The sequence below is a fragment of the Microtus ochrogaster genome, unplaced genomic scaffold, assembly GCF_000317375.1.
Source record: "Microtus ochrogaster isolate Prairie Vole_2 unplaced genomic scaffold, MicOch1.0 UNK6, whole genome shotgun sequence".
NCBI classification, from domain to species: domain Eukaryota; kingdom Metazoa; phylum Chordata; class Mammalia; order Rodentia; family Cricetidae; genus Microtus; species Microtus ochrogaster.
The window spans coordinates 14,186,005-14,200,314 of NW_004949104.1; the positions used below are offsets into that span (position 1 = coordinate 14,186,005).

The 14,310-nt window shown below is 50.8% G+C and overlaps 1 protein-coding gene across 1 annotated transcript in view; it reads left to right on the forward strand.

Annotated features, from left to right (window-relative positions):
• LOC106144325 (adenylate cyclase type 1-like) overlaps nucleotides 1-13,245 on the forward strand; it is an 83,486-nt gene extending 70,241 nt beyond the window's left edge. The window contains exons 5-6 of the mRNA XM_013353356.1: nucleotides 9,683-9,832; nucleotides 13,220-13,245. Of these exons, the coding sequence (XP_013208810.1) occupies nucleotides 9,683-9,832; nucleotides 13,220-13,234 (165 nt within the window). The 3' untranslated portion in view covers nucleotides 13,235-13,245. The remainder of the gene's footprint in view (nucleotides 1-9,682; nucleotides 9,833-13,219) is intronic.
• Nucleotides 13,246-14,310: the final 1,065 nt, after the last annotated feature.

The following is a 14,310-nucleotide window of genomic DNA, read 5'->3' on the forward strand; positions in this document are numbered from 1 at the left end:
TGTGTCCTGTGTCCTGTGAGTGGACCTCCCACCACTCAAGCCAGGCCAGTGTGGGCTTGTGTCCTGTGTTTCCCACGTCCCTCCCTGGGACTCGTTCTCGATTTTTTTTTTTCTCTCGGAGACAGGGTTTCTCTGTGTAGCTTTGGCGCCTGTCCTGGAACTAGCTCTTATAGACCAGGCTGGCCTTAAACTCAGAGATCCTCCTGCCTCTGCCTCCCGAGCGCCGGGATTAAAGGTGTGCGCCACCACCGCTCAGCTGTCCTCTGATCTTTTCAACCATTTCCATTCCCCTGCCCTCTTCTCCGTTGTGCTGGGACCTACTGAGTTCTTATGCTAAGGTGCCCCGTCCTCTTACCACGTGCTGTGCTGAGACACCAGCCTCAGGAGGAGGGTGGCAGTCAGGCCGGGACTGAAGGCAGTGTAGATCCTGAATGATTGGCCCTTGAATTGGAAAAAGGCAGGGCCTGATTTGATGTCCAAGTTGGGTGTTTGCTCCGCCTTTAGTCGGGAATAAAAAGAAAGCTTAGAGTCACACTGCTTGAATCCCAGGGTTCAGAACGGAGGAGACCCTGGATGCCGCACTATGGGGGTCAACCCAATGTGGCCACCTTCATGTGTGTGCACACTCAGGTGTGTGTTCATGTATGTGTGTACATAGGTCACACACAGGTACACACTCGTGTCTGTGCATGTATCCATGTTTGGGTGTGCATGTGTGTTCAGAGGAGTTGGCAGAGTCCAGAAGATGAGTCAGGGGAACAGGAAGCCACCTGTAGTGTGACAGGGCCCTGTGGTGTCCCTGTTCCAGCCTCTGAGCTGCAGATGCTCTGAGCAACATGTTGTGGATCTGAATACAGAGCTTACCTTTACTCTGAGAGCACAGGACAGCTCGCAGGCCTAGCACAGTGTTTCTGAAAGAGGTGCTCTGGCCTTCGGGAGTGGCCGTGCTTGTACACAGTGCGGGGCTGGCCTGGCTCCCCAGTGCTTGCACGGCTCAAGTGTCCTTTTCTCAGCATCGTGCCTCATCTGATTGCCTTCATGGCACGTGCTGTGTGGCGCTCGTTCTCCTGCTGTTTTGTTCTCTGCTTTCCTGGAGCACTGATGATGCTTCTGATGGATAGGAGGGATGTTTTTGCTCACACAGTAGTCTCCATGAGGATGTGTGGTGTGTGCATCTTGTACAGGGAGCACGGCCAGTTCAGAGCACCTGGTCACCTCCTGTTGTCTGAACATTATCATGGTCCTAGGCCAGCACCAGACCATGAGTCCCCACGGTCCACTGGACCTCTTAACCCTGCATAGAGTCCTTGTAGTGCTGTCCCCAGGCAACAGACTTGAGTGCTCTTCATAAACCTATATATTTTTTAATTCTTTGGAAGGTGTCTCCCCTCCCCTACTCATCAGCATGATACAGAGCTAAATCTAGAGCTCTTAGCCTATGGCTCCAAGCCAGCTCTTCCATGAAAATTATTACTGTAAGATCCTGCCCTGTCCACCTGCCTGTGCAGCCCAGGGTCATCTGTGGGATCCTCCCAATGACCGTGCAACCCTAGAAGAAGCTTTGTCTTGCTGGCTGTGCATTTGGTGGAGTCTCCTCAAGAGGGTATGGGCAAGTTCAAGACTCTGGAAAGTGGCAGGTGGAGAGAACCAGATGCAGGGGCTGCCCACTCCAGAACGTTACACTCCTGCGGGGGAAAAGTATGTCATCAGCCTTCTGATTGGTCATGTTGGAGGTGTGCTGGGCACCTGTTAACATGAGGATGGGGCGTTGAGGTCCCTGCTTCATGTCGTGTCTTCAGCCATGCCCTTCTCACAAGAGGGAGGTGTGTCTGTTTGGGTGGATGGTTGGTTGCTGTCTGAAGCAATGCAACCCCCAAAGGGCTGGAAAACTCAACCCTTGAACCATGGCAGGTATTTTTCCAGCATTATATTCCCTGTGGTATGAGGGGTTAATTGAGTGATCGTGTATTAGGAATCATTGGTTGAGCCTAAAAAAAAAAAATTTCACTGGTGTATACTTCAGAAGGTTTCCCGAGAACTGTAGAGGGATTGCCAGGCACGGTCTCATCCAAAGATCAAGACTGGGCACTCAGCCAGCCATATTCTCTCTGAACAACTTCTGTTGGTGTTCAGGTGTCTGAAGAGGTCCGAGATGCAGAGACATTACAGGTACTAGGGGTGGGGAATGGGCAAGCCTCAAGTGGGGCTGTCTGGGGATCCAGTGGGTGAACTCGGGCCTCCCCTCTGGAAGGCTTAGATGGCCACTGTGGTGTTGCTCCCTGATCCTCTAGGCAGAGTATCTGGAGCTGGGTGCTGTCTATGGTGAGAGCTGTCACTGAGGTGCCATGTCAGCTAGGGCCTCCCATCTGGTTCCTTACCTCCTACCTTTCACTCAGAGTTCTTGGTGGCCCTGCATAGGTCCTTCTTGTCTTCCTTGTGGACACATGGTGTATATGGTCTGGGAGGAGAGGCCCCACTTGCTTGGAGATGGGGACTGTGAGGGTGACTAAGTGCAGCTTCTTTGTGGGTGTGGGTCCCTACGACCCCTGAAAGCCTTTGACATTGAGAGACAAGGGGTTAAAGCAGGAAACACCAAGGATCATGCTTCTGAGGTCCCAGCGAGAGCCATTTCCTGGCCTGGTGACGACAGCTTCGTTAGTTGGAAACTAGGTGAACGGAGCTTGTGAGGAGTCACCATATCCTTGTTTTTAAACTTGTTTTTATTTTAATCATGGAAAATTCAGACCGGCCCAGAAGTGGAGACCAGTACCATGATCCCTAGACTGCCGTCCCCGCCTCCTGCCGAGATCAGCATTCTGCTGGTTCCCTTTCAAATGATGCTAATTCCGAAGCGTTTCCTAATTCAGAACCAGGAGAGCGAACAAGCAATTACATTAATTTAAAAACACGCTTGTGTGTGGTGTTGAAAAAGCAACCACGGTTGGAAGAAAGTGGCATGCAATCCCCACCCAAGCCCTGTGGACACCCATAGGCAGGGACGGAACAGTGTCTAGCTAAGGAGCCCCAGAAGGCAGGCGCCTAGAGGCTGACCAGCCCCCGTAGTCTGACCTGTGGGGATGCTGTACAAGGTGATGGCTGCCTGTTGATTTGCCACTAACTGTGCCTTGGGCTGTGTGGGATTCAGTTTCTTCTCTGGAACGGCAAAGATGCCGTAAACAAAAGTGAGGGAAAATGAAGAGCCGGCTCACGCTTGCACGTCCTTGTGGCCCAGGCTGCCTGCAGGACTCTTTGGCCTGACAGACAGTTTGAATGATGCCTGGGCTTGCTACTTGCTGCAGGGCAGCCTGGAACACCACAGGTTGACAGCTGGGGCAAATTCAATGGACAGGTTTGCATGCTAAATAGGGATGCGGATAAATATGGGGACTACAGGATGACAGAGGGTCACTCTAGGGGTCGGAAAGGCCTCCAGGTCATGGCTGCAGCTAGGGGAGCAGTCCTGAGAATGTGAGCTGCCTAGAGCCGTATGCTGCCCATGCGCTAGGACATGCATTGTGTCTTTGGTGCTCGCCTTAAGAGGGCAGGACACTGGGGGGGAGGTCTGGGCCAGGTTAGCCTCCAGCATGATGGCGTTTTAAGGCTCTTTCCAGAGCATAAGATGTCAGGAGGGTCTTTCGGGAGAGTGGTTCCAATTAGCATAGGCTATACTGGTGGTGAGGGTAGATAGAGATGGAAGGCCCAGAGCCCTAAGGGACAGAAATTGCTGAGATGAGGGGCAAGAGGGGACTCACAGCCTCTGGCCTTGACAGGGCCGCCTGTGGCACAGGGAGAGAGGCAAGTGCCTGGGAATGTGGGATAATGACGTCAGGTTGGGAGGTCCTTTCTTCAGGATGGTGGGATGAGGGAGTGGCCAAGGCCAGGGCTTGCCAGGTGTGACTATAGTGACTTCCTGGCATCTATCCTGTGCCCATCCAGCTCTGATGATTTTTCCCATCTCTTTGGGGTACTGGGTTTTCAGCAGCAAGTGCTTCACCTCTGGGGAGGGGGGTGTGGCTTGTCACTGCCGAGCTGCTGTTACTGTCTTGCTGAGAGATGTTGCTGAGTGCCCTCCTCTGTACCCATCGAGTTACCCTTTTCTGTACTCTTTGTCCTTGTACTCTTGGAGGGGGGTGCTTCCTCCCTTATCTGGGGAGCGGGGAATTTACCTTCCAAAGTGCAGGGTAGCCGTGAGTGGCTGGGAATGTTGCCAGTGTCTGCTGTCCCCCATCCTGTTTTACGTAGCCATTGATTTCTGTCAGTATGACTCTTTTTACACTTGGCTGGCAACTCAGTACCACTTGGTTTTGATGCTCAGGTGGTCCTGGCATGGCTATTTGCAGCCTTTTCATGTGCTTTTGTGTGCTCTGAATGTAGCCCCACCCCTCTGACCCTTAACACACCTCTTCCTTACTCTGTGACATGTAGGATGCTCCAGACTCATTAATATATATTCTGTTCCAGTCTGAGAATCAGCCTTTTCATCCAGGGGTCCTTTCTTGTTGTTTGACATAGGGTCTCACTATAGCCCGGATTGGCCTTGAATTACCATTCTCCTGCCTCAGTCTCCTGAATGCTGGGATCACAGGTGTATACCACCACACCTGGATGAGGTCTAGTTTCTCTCAGAGGTTCTCATTAGGAACCACCGTCTGGGCTCTGGGTACCCTTGTTGTTCCTGGGACCCCGCTGCTTCTGTCAGCAGTGCCAACAGATTCACAAGTGTACACATTCCTGTAAATATTGAGTTTGAGCCCATCTGCTTCTGAGTTAAGCTGAACACAAGTTCATCCCGATACCTCTGACTGTAGCATGTCACCCATGGACAGCCCCAACTCTTTTGCTGAGACATAACCCCCTCCTGTACTGAGAGCTGGCTCTGGTGATGTTTTGAGCATGCCGAGCAAGCATATGTTGATGTTGCTCCTGGTCTCTTTCTTGGAACCTGCTGCATGTGTAGAATGTTAGAGGGATCCTGGGTCCCTGGGAGATCCTTCTGCTTTGGGTTCTGCTTCACCAATCAGGGACCATAGAGAGGCCATGAACTGATTTGCAGCCGGTCCTCTGGGTTTGATGCCAGTCTGCCCTGCATCTTGATGGGGAGGTGAGTGATTCCTTGTTGCTAGTTTGCTTCTGATTTCTGTGAGGTGGACACTGGTTTGGATGCAGGGTCTGCCCCCATGACTGGGGCGTCATTCAGGCAGGGGCCACTGCAGGGGATTGTGCACGTGTTGTCGTCCCTGGGAAGCCCTGTTTTCTTCCTTGCCCTTATTGTTTCTGACTGAAGAACGGGGTCAGTGGCACAGAGTGAGCTGGAGATGCAAGGACAATTTGGAGCAGTTATTGGTGCTGGCCCCGTTCCCACAGACCCTGTTAGCCCTGCCGTGCCATGCGCGAATGTCTGCCTGACAGGGTGGGGCTCATGAGGAATATCGATGACATTCTGTGAGATTAGCATGATCATTGTGTGTGGTGTGGAGTGTGCACTTGTGTATGGCGGATTGGGGCTTTTGGAAGCACAAGACTAGATGCGAGGCCTTGAGCATTTCACCCACCCTGCCACACCCACTCCTTAAAGAGCTGTGGAGCCCAGTGTCAAGACTCAGAATCTTAGAGGGAATCAGAAGGGAAACAGTTACAGCTGAACAGGAGGGATAATTTAAAAGGGTACACATGACTGGGAGGACGGCCAGAGAGAACACACAAAGACCAGGAGCCTGGGCCATCCACTGCCTCAATGCCACTGTGGTCAGTGGCGGCCATAGGTCAGGATGCCATCGGGTGTATGGAGGTAGAAATGGGAGCTGGGCCATTCCCCTGTGGAGATCCAGTAGCCTGTGGCTCCTCGGTCTCTGGTCAGCTCACAATGACCCTAAACCACCTTCCTCTTACCATTATGAGCAGGCACTCAGCCACATGGTCAGCTTCATGTACTGGAGAATGTGTTCCTGCTTTGGCCAGAAGTTGAGAGAGCTTCATGGGGAAAACTGAGAATCACTACCCATGGATAATGTGGGTGGTGGGTTTGCGTTATTGAATGCTTTCGTAGCAGGAGTTCAAAGGTTAGCTAGGTGGGGCAGACCTGGGCAGGTGAGAGGTATTTATCGGATGTCCCTTACTCTTTCTGAGGGGCCACTTCCCTCCCACAAACCCTTCTCCACAGTGCTGTCTGTGGGGGACAGGCTGTTTGATATAGTGATATTTTCCCTTGGAGGGGCTTGCAGGAGGACGGCATCTTGTAGAATTTTGACTTCACTGAGGACACAGCCTTTTAGATGTCCTCAGGGTGGCTGGATATACTTCTCTTCTGGAGCTGGCAGACATTTAGCTAGTGGACATGGAGAGGGGAGCTCCTCACTTCTGACCAGGGATACGGAGAAGCCGGGGTGGGGGGAGCTCCCAGGGCTAGCTAGCCCTGTGCTTTGTGGAGATGGGCAGCCAGCCTGTCTAACAGCCCCCACAGCTTCCCACTCCATATACAAGGGCTCTGGTGCGTGTGGGGAAGAAGGGCTAGTTCATGAGGCCTAGCACACTGACAGGTGAGTGCACCAGTTCTTACCTCTTCCCTCCACTCCCAATCACACCCACAATCTGGGCCCACACTTTCTCATTGGATGTCATGGAAGGAAAGAAGATCTCCGGCGTGGGCAGATCTCAGAAGGGAGGCTATTGCTGTAGTTTCTACTTTAAGGGGTGTGTCTGTCTGACTTTCGCTTCCTTTAATAGGTGGAAGTAGCCTCTTGTTGAGGCCCTTCTCTGGGGCTCACCAGCTCAGCTGTTAGCCTGGCTCATTCCTCTGGCCTTAGCCTACTGCAGACCGCCATATTGTTCAGGGACCGGTCACATCTTCCATTAGTGCTCAGCATGCTATGTTGTCCTGAAAGATGACCACCTGCCTGGTCTCTCAACACGTCAGCCTTGGATTTTGTTCTGTGTTGAGGGCAAGGGGAGGGTGAAGCTATACCATTGATATCTCCATGTGGCTCTGAGCATCTCATACAGGGTCACCTTTGTAATGGCTGTGATGTCCAATCCAGTATGTGCTGAGGGTACGGATGTCCTGTCTGACCAGTGTTCAGATCTAGAGATGCGACTGTAGCCCTGAGTTCTAGTTTTGCTTTTGGGACCCAGTGTCTGGTGGCTGTAGAAGGTTTGATAGATGGTGACAAGCCTTGCTCAGGGTTCTGCGAGCCCTACAAACAGCAGGCCTGGATCTTAGACTGAAGTAACCATGAGCCCTATACCATTGGTTCCCCCACAACGTATTTTCCAGAGAACTCTACTGCCCTCTCTGGGAGGTGGTGGTGCGCTAGTTGTCTTTGCTGTTCGTGTCATGTGACTTCACATGCTTTGAACATACTCTGCTCTTTGGCTGTGGCCTCTGTCTTCCAACCCCTGGAGCACCACCTGCTTGAGCAATGGCCTGTGAAACGAATGGAATAGCCTGTAGCGCTGAGCACGTGGGCCAGTCAGCGGGTCCAGTTATACCAAGAGGAAGTAACACAGCAGGGTGAGGGTCGAGATTAGCGACTGAGGACAAAGAGGGACTCGCTCGTTCTCATCCTTAGCAAGTTCCATGAATTCCGGGTCGCAGTGAGACCCTTTGGGGTCACGTGGTAAAATCAGGGTCACAGGGAATGCTCTCTTCGATGTGTTCCTAGGGTACAGGTGACCACTACTGGTTTAAATGACTTTAAGATGCATAATTTAATTTATAACAGATGGGATTCATGAATTTGGAGCTGGGTACCAAACCAGAAGGGGTCTAGTGTTGGATGACAAAGCCTGGAGTGTCAGTAGTCACAGAATGATGGCAAAAGCAAATCAAAGAACTTGCCTGGCCACACTCCCACCATCACCTTCGTAGATACGACCCCAGGAAGGTCCGTGCAGCAAACCTCTGAATGAACAGTTACTTCCATTGCTTGAGCTTTGGCTCTAGTTTCCATTATTAAAGGCTTTTGCAAGAAACAACTCGGCTTCAGGCTTCCTGTGCTTGCATATCAGGTCAAGGCCACTTGTGAGACTTGGGTGCTTTGTTAAGAGAGTCCTCAGGTCTGGTCCTTGTTTCAGTTGACTTTAAAAGATGTCATCTCACACAACCTGAGTTTGAAGATGCCCAGATCCCTGTCTGATGCCCAGATCTGTCCCCTATGGTTTCCCAGGCTGAATCTCCCACTTACTCCCAGTCAGCATTCGGGAGTGTCAGGGCCTGGCAGATCTTGTCCCAAGGCTGTCTCAGGCCCACTCCTGGTTAGGACATCTCCCCAAGCTCTCTTGGCAGCTGTCAGGAGATGCTTGCTCCAGCTTTTGCTGTGCTTACCGACCTTGCTCTCTGTGTGTAGAGTGTGGCACAGCCACGTCCCGACTCCTTGGGGATAATCTCTGAGGAGCAGGACCATTCCAAGTCTGCATTCTCCTCCTCCCTCATGTAGAAGTGGGAATGCCTCGTTAATCAGATAGAAATTCCACACCTTGGCTGCCGACAGACCCACATTTCCTTGGGCTGGATGAGTGTTCCCTGTTCTGGGGGGGCTGCCATGATGTGACTCATGACAAACTCTGGTCCTGTGGTCCCCTAGGACCTGGGACAGGCAGGTGGTAGAGACTGTCAGGAGGAGGTATTCACAGTTGATGTCTGGGATCTGAGCTGAGTTCTTTGGCCATGGCCAATCTCTGTGAAGTCTCTGTTCCTGTGGGGTCTTGACTAGAACTGGGTCGGGGCCACAAGCTGAGTTCCCGCGATTCTATCTAACCAAACAGGTAGCGTCCTTCTGATCTTCAGAGAAGGCCTAAGAGTCTGGTCTCCCCGCAGACCCCTCCTCAGCCTGGCAGGCGTGGTGGAAGTGGTTGTTTACAGAGCAGGGCCTACTCTGCTTGTGCTACAGTTTACTCTGTGCCTGAATCAATGACTCGAGTTTTATTTTTGTCTCCTTACCTCCTCTGAATCTTTCTAGGGTGTTCCATGTAGTGTTGAAAGCAGCCATTTCATATTCTTATGTTGTAGGTGTGTTGTTTGTACGGGACTGTCATAACAGAGTGCCACAGAGTGGGGGATGATGGTTTATACAACAGAAATGTCTTTTCTCGCGGTGCTGGAGGCTGGGATCTACAATCTGGGTGGGGGCAGGGCTGGCTCCTCGGGGTCTCTCACAGTCCTGCATCCTGGTCTCTTCTTATTGGCCAGGCCGGATCGGAGTTCACCCTAATGAAATCATTTTACTTTAATTACCTCTTTTAATAACCTGTTTCTAAATACAACTACATCCTGAGGTCTTCCAGCCTCGATGTTTTGACATACAAAATTGGGAGGAAATAAAATTCAGCCCAGGGTATAGATGCAGCTCTCCCTCAATCCCGTGACCCGCTGTGGCATCGCTGTCTGTTGGGAGGGTAGAAGTGTGTTTCTGCCATGTGTGGCTCCCACGGTGTTTCACTGCAGGTCTGGGCAGGGCTCAAATGTCCCTGGGTGGCTGTGAGTCTAGAGCTGGCTGAGGGGTTGACAGAGAGTCCCTTGGTGATTTCCATGGTGGCCCAGGCCCTCCTGCCCCTGACTGGTCTGAACTCAACACTCTGCCAGCTGAGGAGTTGACAGAGAGTCCCTTGGTGGCTTCCATGGTAGCTCAGGCCCTCCTGCCCCTGACTGGTCTGAACTCAACACTCTGCCACTGTTCTCTCCCTACAGCTCGGTGCCAATGCCCTGCTCTTTGTGGGCGTGAACATGTATGGCGTCTTCGTGCGCATCTTGACGGAGCGCTCACAGAGGAAGGCCTTTCTGCAGGCTCGAAGCTGCATCGAGGACCGACTGCGGCTGGAGGATGAGAACGAGAAGCAGGTCAGTGTGTCCAGTGTGAGGTGGTCCTTCGGTCACCTCTGTCTCTCTCCCAGTTTTGCTGGATTTCGACATTATCTGACTAAGGGCAGTTGTGGCTGTAAGGTGCCTGCCTCTTCTCGCCGTGAGCCTCAGTCTACCCTTTAAGGGCAAGGTTGTAATGCTCAGTGTTTTGTAGTGGTGTCTGGGGAAGAGAGGATGTGATGGGCAGACAGCCAGGGCTTGCTTCTCTGAAGCAGCTGAACTACTTGTAAGCCGTGGATGGCCATGGGGTGGCATGTGGGCGTCTCTTATCTTTCTGATGCATCTGTAGTGTGATGGACCAGGCTTGGGAGGGTGAGATGGGTCCTGGGCACACCTCAGCTGAATGTAAATGTGCAGCTGGCCCTGACCCTCCACTCTCAGGCATTCACCTTCCTTCCTGTGAGACAGTGTAACTGTCACCCTATTCTGCAGATGAAGTAGGCTAGGAGGGCACCCCACATCCACCCCTTTGTCACCTGTGGTTCGTCACCTGTGTGTCCTTGTCTGGTGGAGGGAGGAAACTGAGCCCATTGGGTGAGTAAGAGTGACTCAAGGAAGCCTAGGAGTGAGGCTTGGTACACCACGGGTGCCTTTGCTAGAAGAAGCCAGAATCTTATCTAGGCTTGGGGGCTCACAGGCACTCTGTGTACCTCTTGCTAAAGTCTCATAGTGGATGTTCAGGCTATGGACAGAGTACTTAATTCTCAGCCGTTTTTTTTCCTTCCTTATCAATAAAAGATATTATTACACCCACTGTTAATTTTAAAACATTTCTTCGAATGTCTAGACACTGTAATGCAATGTAGTATTTATAGCAAAGTTTGGATCTAATTGAAGAATAAATCACATAAGTATTTTTAGACCGTGTATGCTAATGAGTGCACGGACACATGGATGGGCATGTGGAGGGTGGTGTGTGTTTGTGTGCATGGGTGTGTCCATATTCATAGAAATGCGTAGGTGGATGTCTGTGCATTTGCATTTGTACACATGGGTGCATATGGAGCTGTGGGAATGTCTGTATGTGTATATGTGTTTGTGTGTATATCCATGTGTAGGCATGTGTGCATGTATGTGTGCATGTCCATGTGCACACGGCTATTGTTGTATACCGTATGTATGAATATGTGGATCAGACATCCTCACAGGCTTTTTCCTTGGCTTCTAGAGTCATCATACTGGTATTGAGGGTTCCATGGTATTTTGTAAGAATTTCTTGAATGTGGCTTTTTTTTTTTAATCTTGGATACAGCATCTTGCTATGTAGCCCAAGCTAGCCTTGAGCTCTTCATCTCCCAGCTTCGGCCTCCCAGATCCTGGCAGTATAGTCATGCACCACTGTGCTCAGCTTGCCCTTGGCTTTATTAGCTTCACAAGGTCGAGAAGTGAATCCTCAGGAAATCTTCTTGTCTCAGAGCTAACAGTATCCTGCAGGGCTGGAGCAGCAGGCTTCAGTGTGGGCTGTGCTCGTGTGTGTTTGTGAAGAAGCCCATGGCTGCCTCTCATTTTCATCTTCTGCTCAGTGTTTTCCTACATCCTTAGCTTTTGTCTGATTTTATTTCTCTCTTATTTTCCCTGCATTTTCTATTGATCTTCTTGCTTATAGCCTTTTTCCTTTCCTAGCTTTTCTTTAAGGCTATATAGGTAATTTTATTTTTACTTATCTATAATTTAATTTTATTTCGATTAGTATGTATTAATCAGGTATGCTGATTTAGAGGTGCAGTGTGATATTTCAGCATGCATATGCAGTTTCCACCAATCAACTCAGGACAATTAACATTTCCTTTCTGGCCATTTTTTATTTCATTGCACTCTTTTCTGCTAGTTTTTCCTAAAATGCACAGTAGGTTGTGATAAAGCCACTCCACCCTGCTGGGAACACCACAATATACTCCTCGCTGTGCTTCGGCACCTATTACCCAACCTTCATCTGTAACCCTGCTCCCATACTCTGGCTGTTGCTATTCTACACTGTGTTGGCTTGTTTTAGCTTCTGTGTATGAGTGCGAACATACAGTATATAGTCTTCCGGTGTCTGGCACTGGTCTATTTAACTCAGCCTCATGTCCTCTGGTCCCATTCATTTTGCAGATGGCATGATTGTGTCCTACTCCATGGCTGAATAATATTCATATTCTGTATCCCTCCAGCCACTGGCAGTCACTGAGGCTGCTTTCCTGTCTTAGCTCTTGTGACTAGTGTCACTTTGCTTGAATGCATCACCTCTCTTGGTTTTGTAGCAGCCTCAGGATCAAGGGCATTTGCAGCCCTATGGGTGAGGAAGGCAGACGAGGGGACCTCCAGTCCCCATGGACTGGATGGCGGTGGTGGTTCAGCATCATCAGTAGGGAATGGTAGAAGAGCCTTCAGAAGGTCTGAGCTGGTGGAACCTCAGGGGAGGAGCGTAGGCAAGGACAGCAGTGGATCACCACAGTGTGTACGGCTTATGAAGACCTACTGTGTTCTCAGCTCAGGGTAGATCAGGAGGCTGAACTGTTAGTGCATGCCTGCTCGGGGAGGGTCTGGAACCACGGCAAGCATAAAGACCAGAAACCCAAGGTCCCTGGCACAAGTAGGAGACATGGGTTGAGTAAGGGGAGAGCAGTGTCCAGGCACGTTCTGGACGCAGTGGAGTGAGCTACCCGGGATTTGGAGATCTCGGTTTCTCTCTTCCCTGGGAAAGAGGCTGTAACTGAGGGTGCCAGGCAAGGGGAAGACTGGGCTCAGTTCTCGGAGCAGGTGCTGCACTCAGGAGACCCAGGCATGTGGCTGCCAGATGTACTGTGTGTCTGTGGTCCACCCTGGCCCTCTGGGTCTGTAAAGGGCAGAGCAGTGGGCGGTGCTGATCTAAGAACCTCTACATGACTCTCTCCCATCACCATCCTCTCCATCTTGTCCCAGGGACTCCTGGAGCAGACAGAAATCACAGAGACAGTAGGGCCACGCCCCAGCACAATGCTCACGGCTGCAATGCCTCATTCCATTTCCACAGTTTGCAGTTTGTTGGCCTTGACCCTATTGCCATAGCTTGTCTAAGTTCAGTTCTCTGCTGTTCTGGCAGCGTGTGCGGCCCCTGCATCTTGCAAAAGCCTCTGGATGTCCTGGGTATTGGTACCGTGTGAGAATGTGCCATTGGAGACTACTGAGGTATTCAGTACCTCTTACAATGTGTTTTGGTCCCAGCCTCGTGAAGTAGGACTGTTAAATACAACCACCGGAAACCTGTGCCCATTGTGGCAGGGCTGCACAGGCAGATCCGGTTATGCTTCTGCCGATGCTTCAAACTTGACTCCTCACGTTATTTTAGGCTATGAGGCCTCCTTCACCTGAATCAGCAGAACTTATTTCACTCTTGCTTTAAAGGGAGTAAGAATATAGTCTGTTTTGGGGCAAAGATGAGTGACCAAGGTTAAGATGGTATTCGCTGTGGAATGACCTGCTCCATCATGGGAGAGAGAGTACATGCACTGGTATTGCCAATGGGCAAGAGAGAGCCATACATCAGTGATTCAGCAAATCAGCCGTGGATTCTCAGGTAGGTGGGCAACAGGCAATGGGGAAGGAAGTCTTTCTAGAGGTTTCAGACATTCGTAGAGTACGCTTAGCATTGATGGAAGCTAAGCTGCTAAACTTAGCAATGATCATGAGTGTTAAAGGTAAGTTGCCGTTTATCTAAAGAACCTGATAGTCCAGAGTAATTTGGCTTTCATTCTGCAACATTCCAGCTCCCCATCACAATGCTCTGTCGTCTCTAACAGAGAAGCAGCGGCTTTGGAAAGCTTCTGCCCTGCATGGAAGAATGTGCTAAGAGCTATTCCTGCTTTCTCTGCCGTGTGTGTGTGTGTGTGTGTGTGTGTGTGTGTGTGTGTGTGCGCGCGCGCATGCGTGCACATGCATGTGCATATATACATATGTGGGGGAGAGAGAGCATGTGTGTGAGAGTGTGTATGTGTGACTGTGTGCGTGCACACTCGTGTGAGAGCATGTGTGTGTGTGGCTGCATGCGTGTGTGTGCATGCGTGTGTGAGATAGCGAGCATGTGTGCATGTGAAAGTAGGTATGTCTGAGTGTGTGTGTATGTGTGTGAGAGCATGTGTGTGTGAGTGTATGCATGAACATATATGTATGAGAGAGTATGTGTGTGTGTGTGTGTGTGTATGAATGTGTGTGAGAGAGAAAGTGTGTGTGAGTGTGCACGTATGAGTGTGTGTGTCTAGTATGCCTGAGGTTTATTCTTGGGGAGGATTTCAGATGTAGTAAATGACCCATCTTCCTTAATAAACAAACTGGGACCAAAACAAGAGGAAATCTTGTCCTGTGGGATCTGCGAGGAATAGGAAGCCTGCTGCACGTGTTCATTCTGTAGAGAAGACAGGAGTTAAATCCATTTACAATTCAGAGCTGTCTGCAGAGTGGCCTCAGCCCCATCAGCCTGTGGTGCTGCTTCTGTTCGA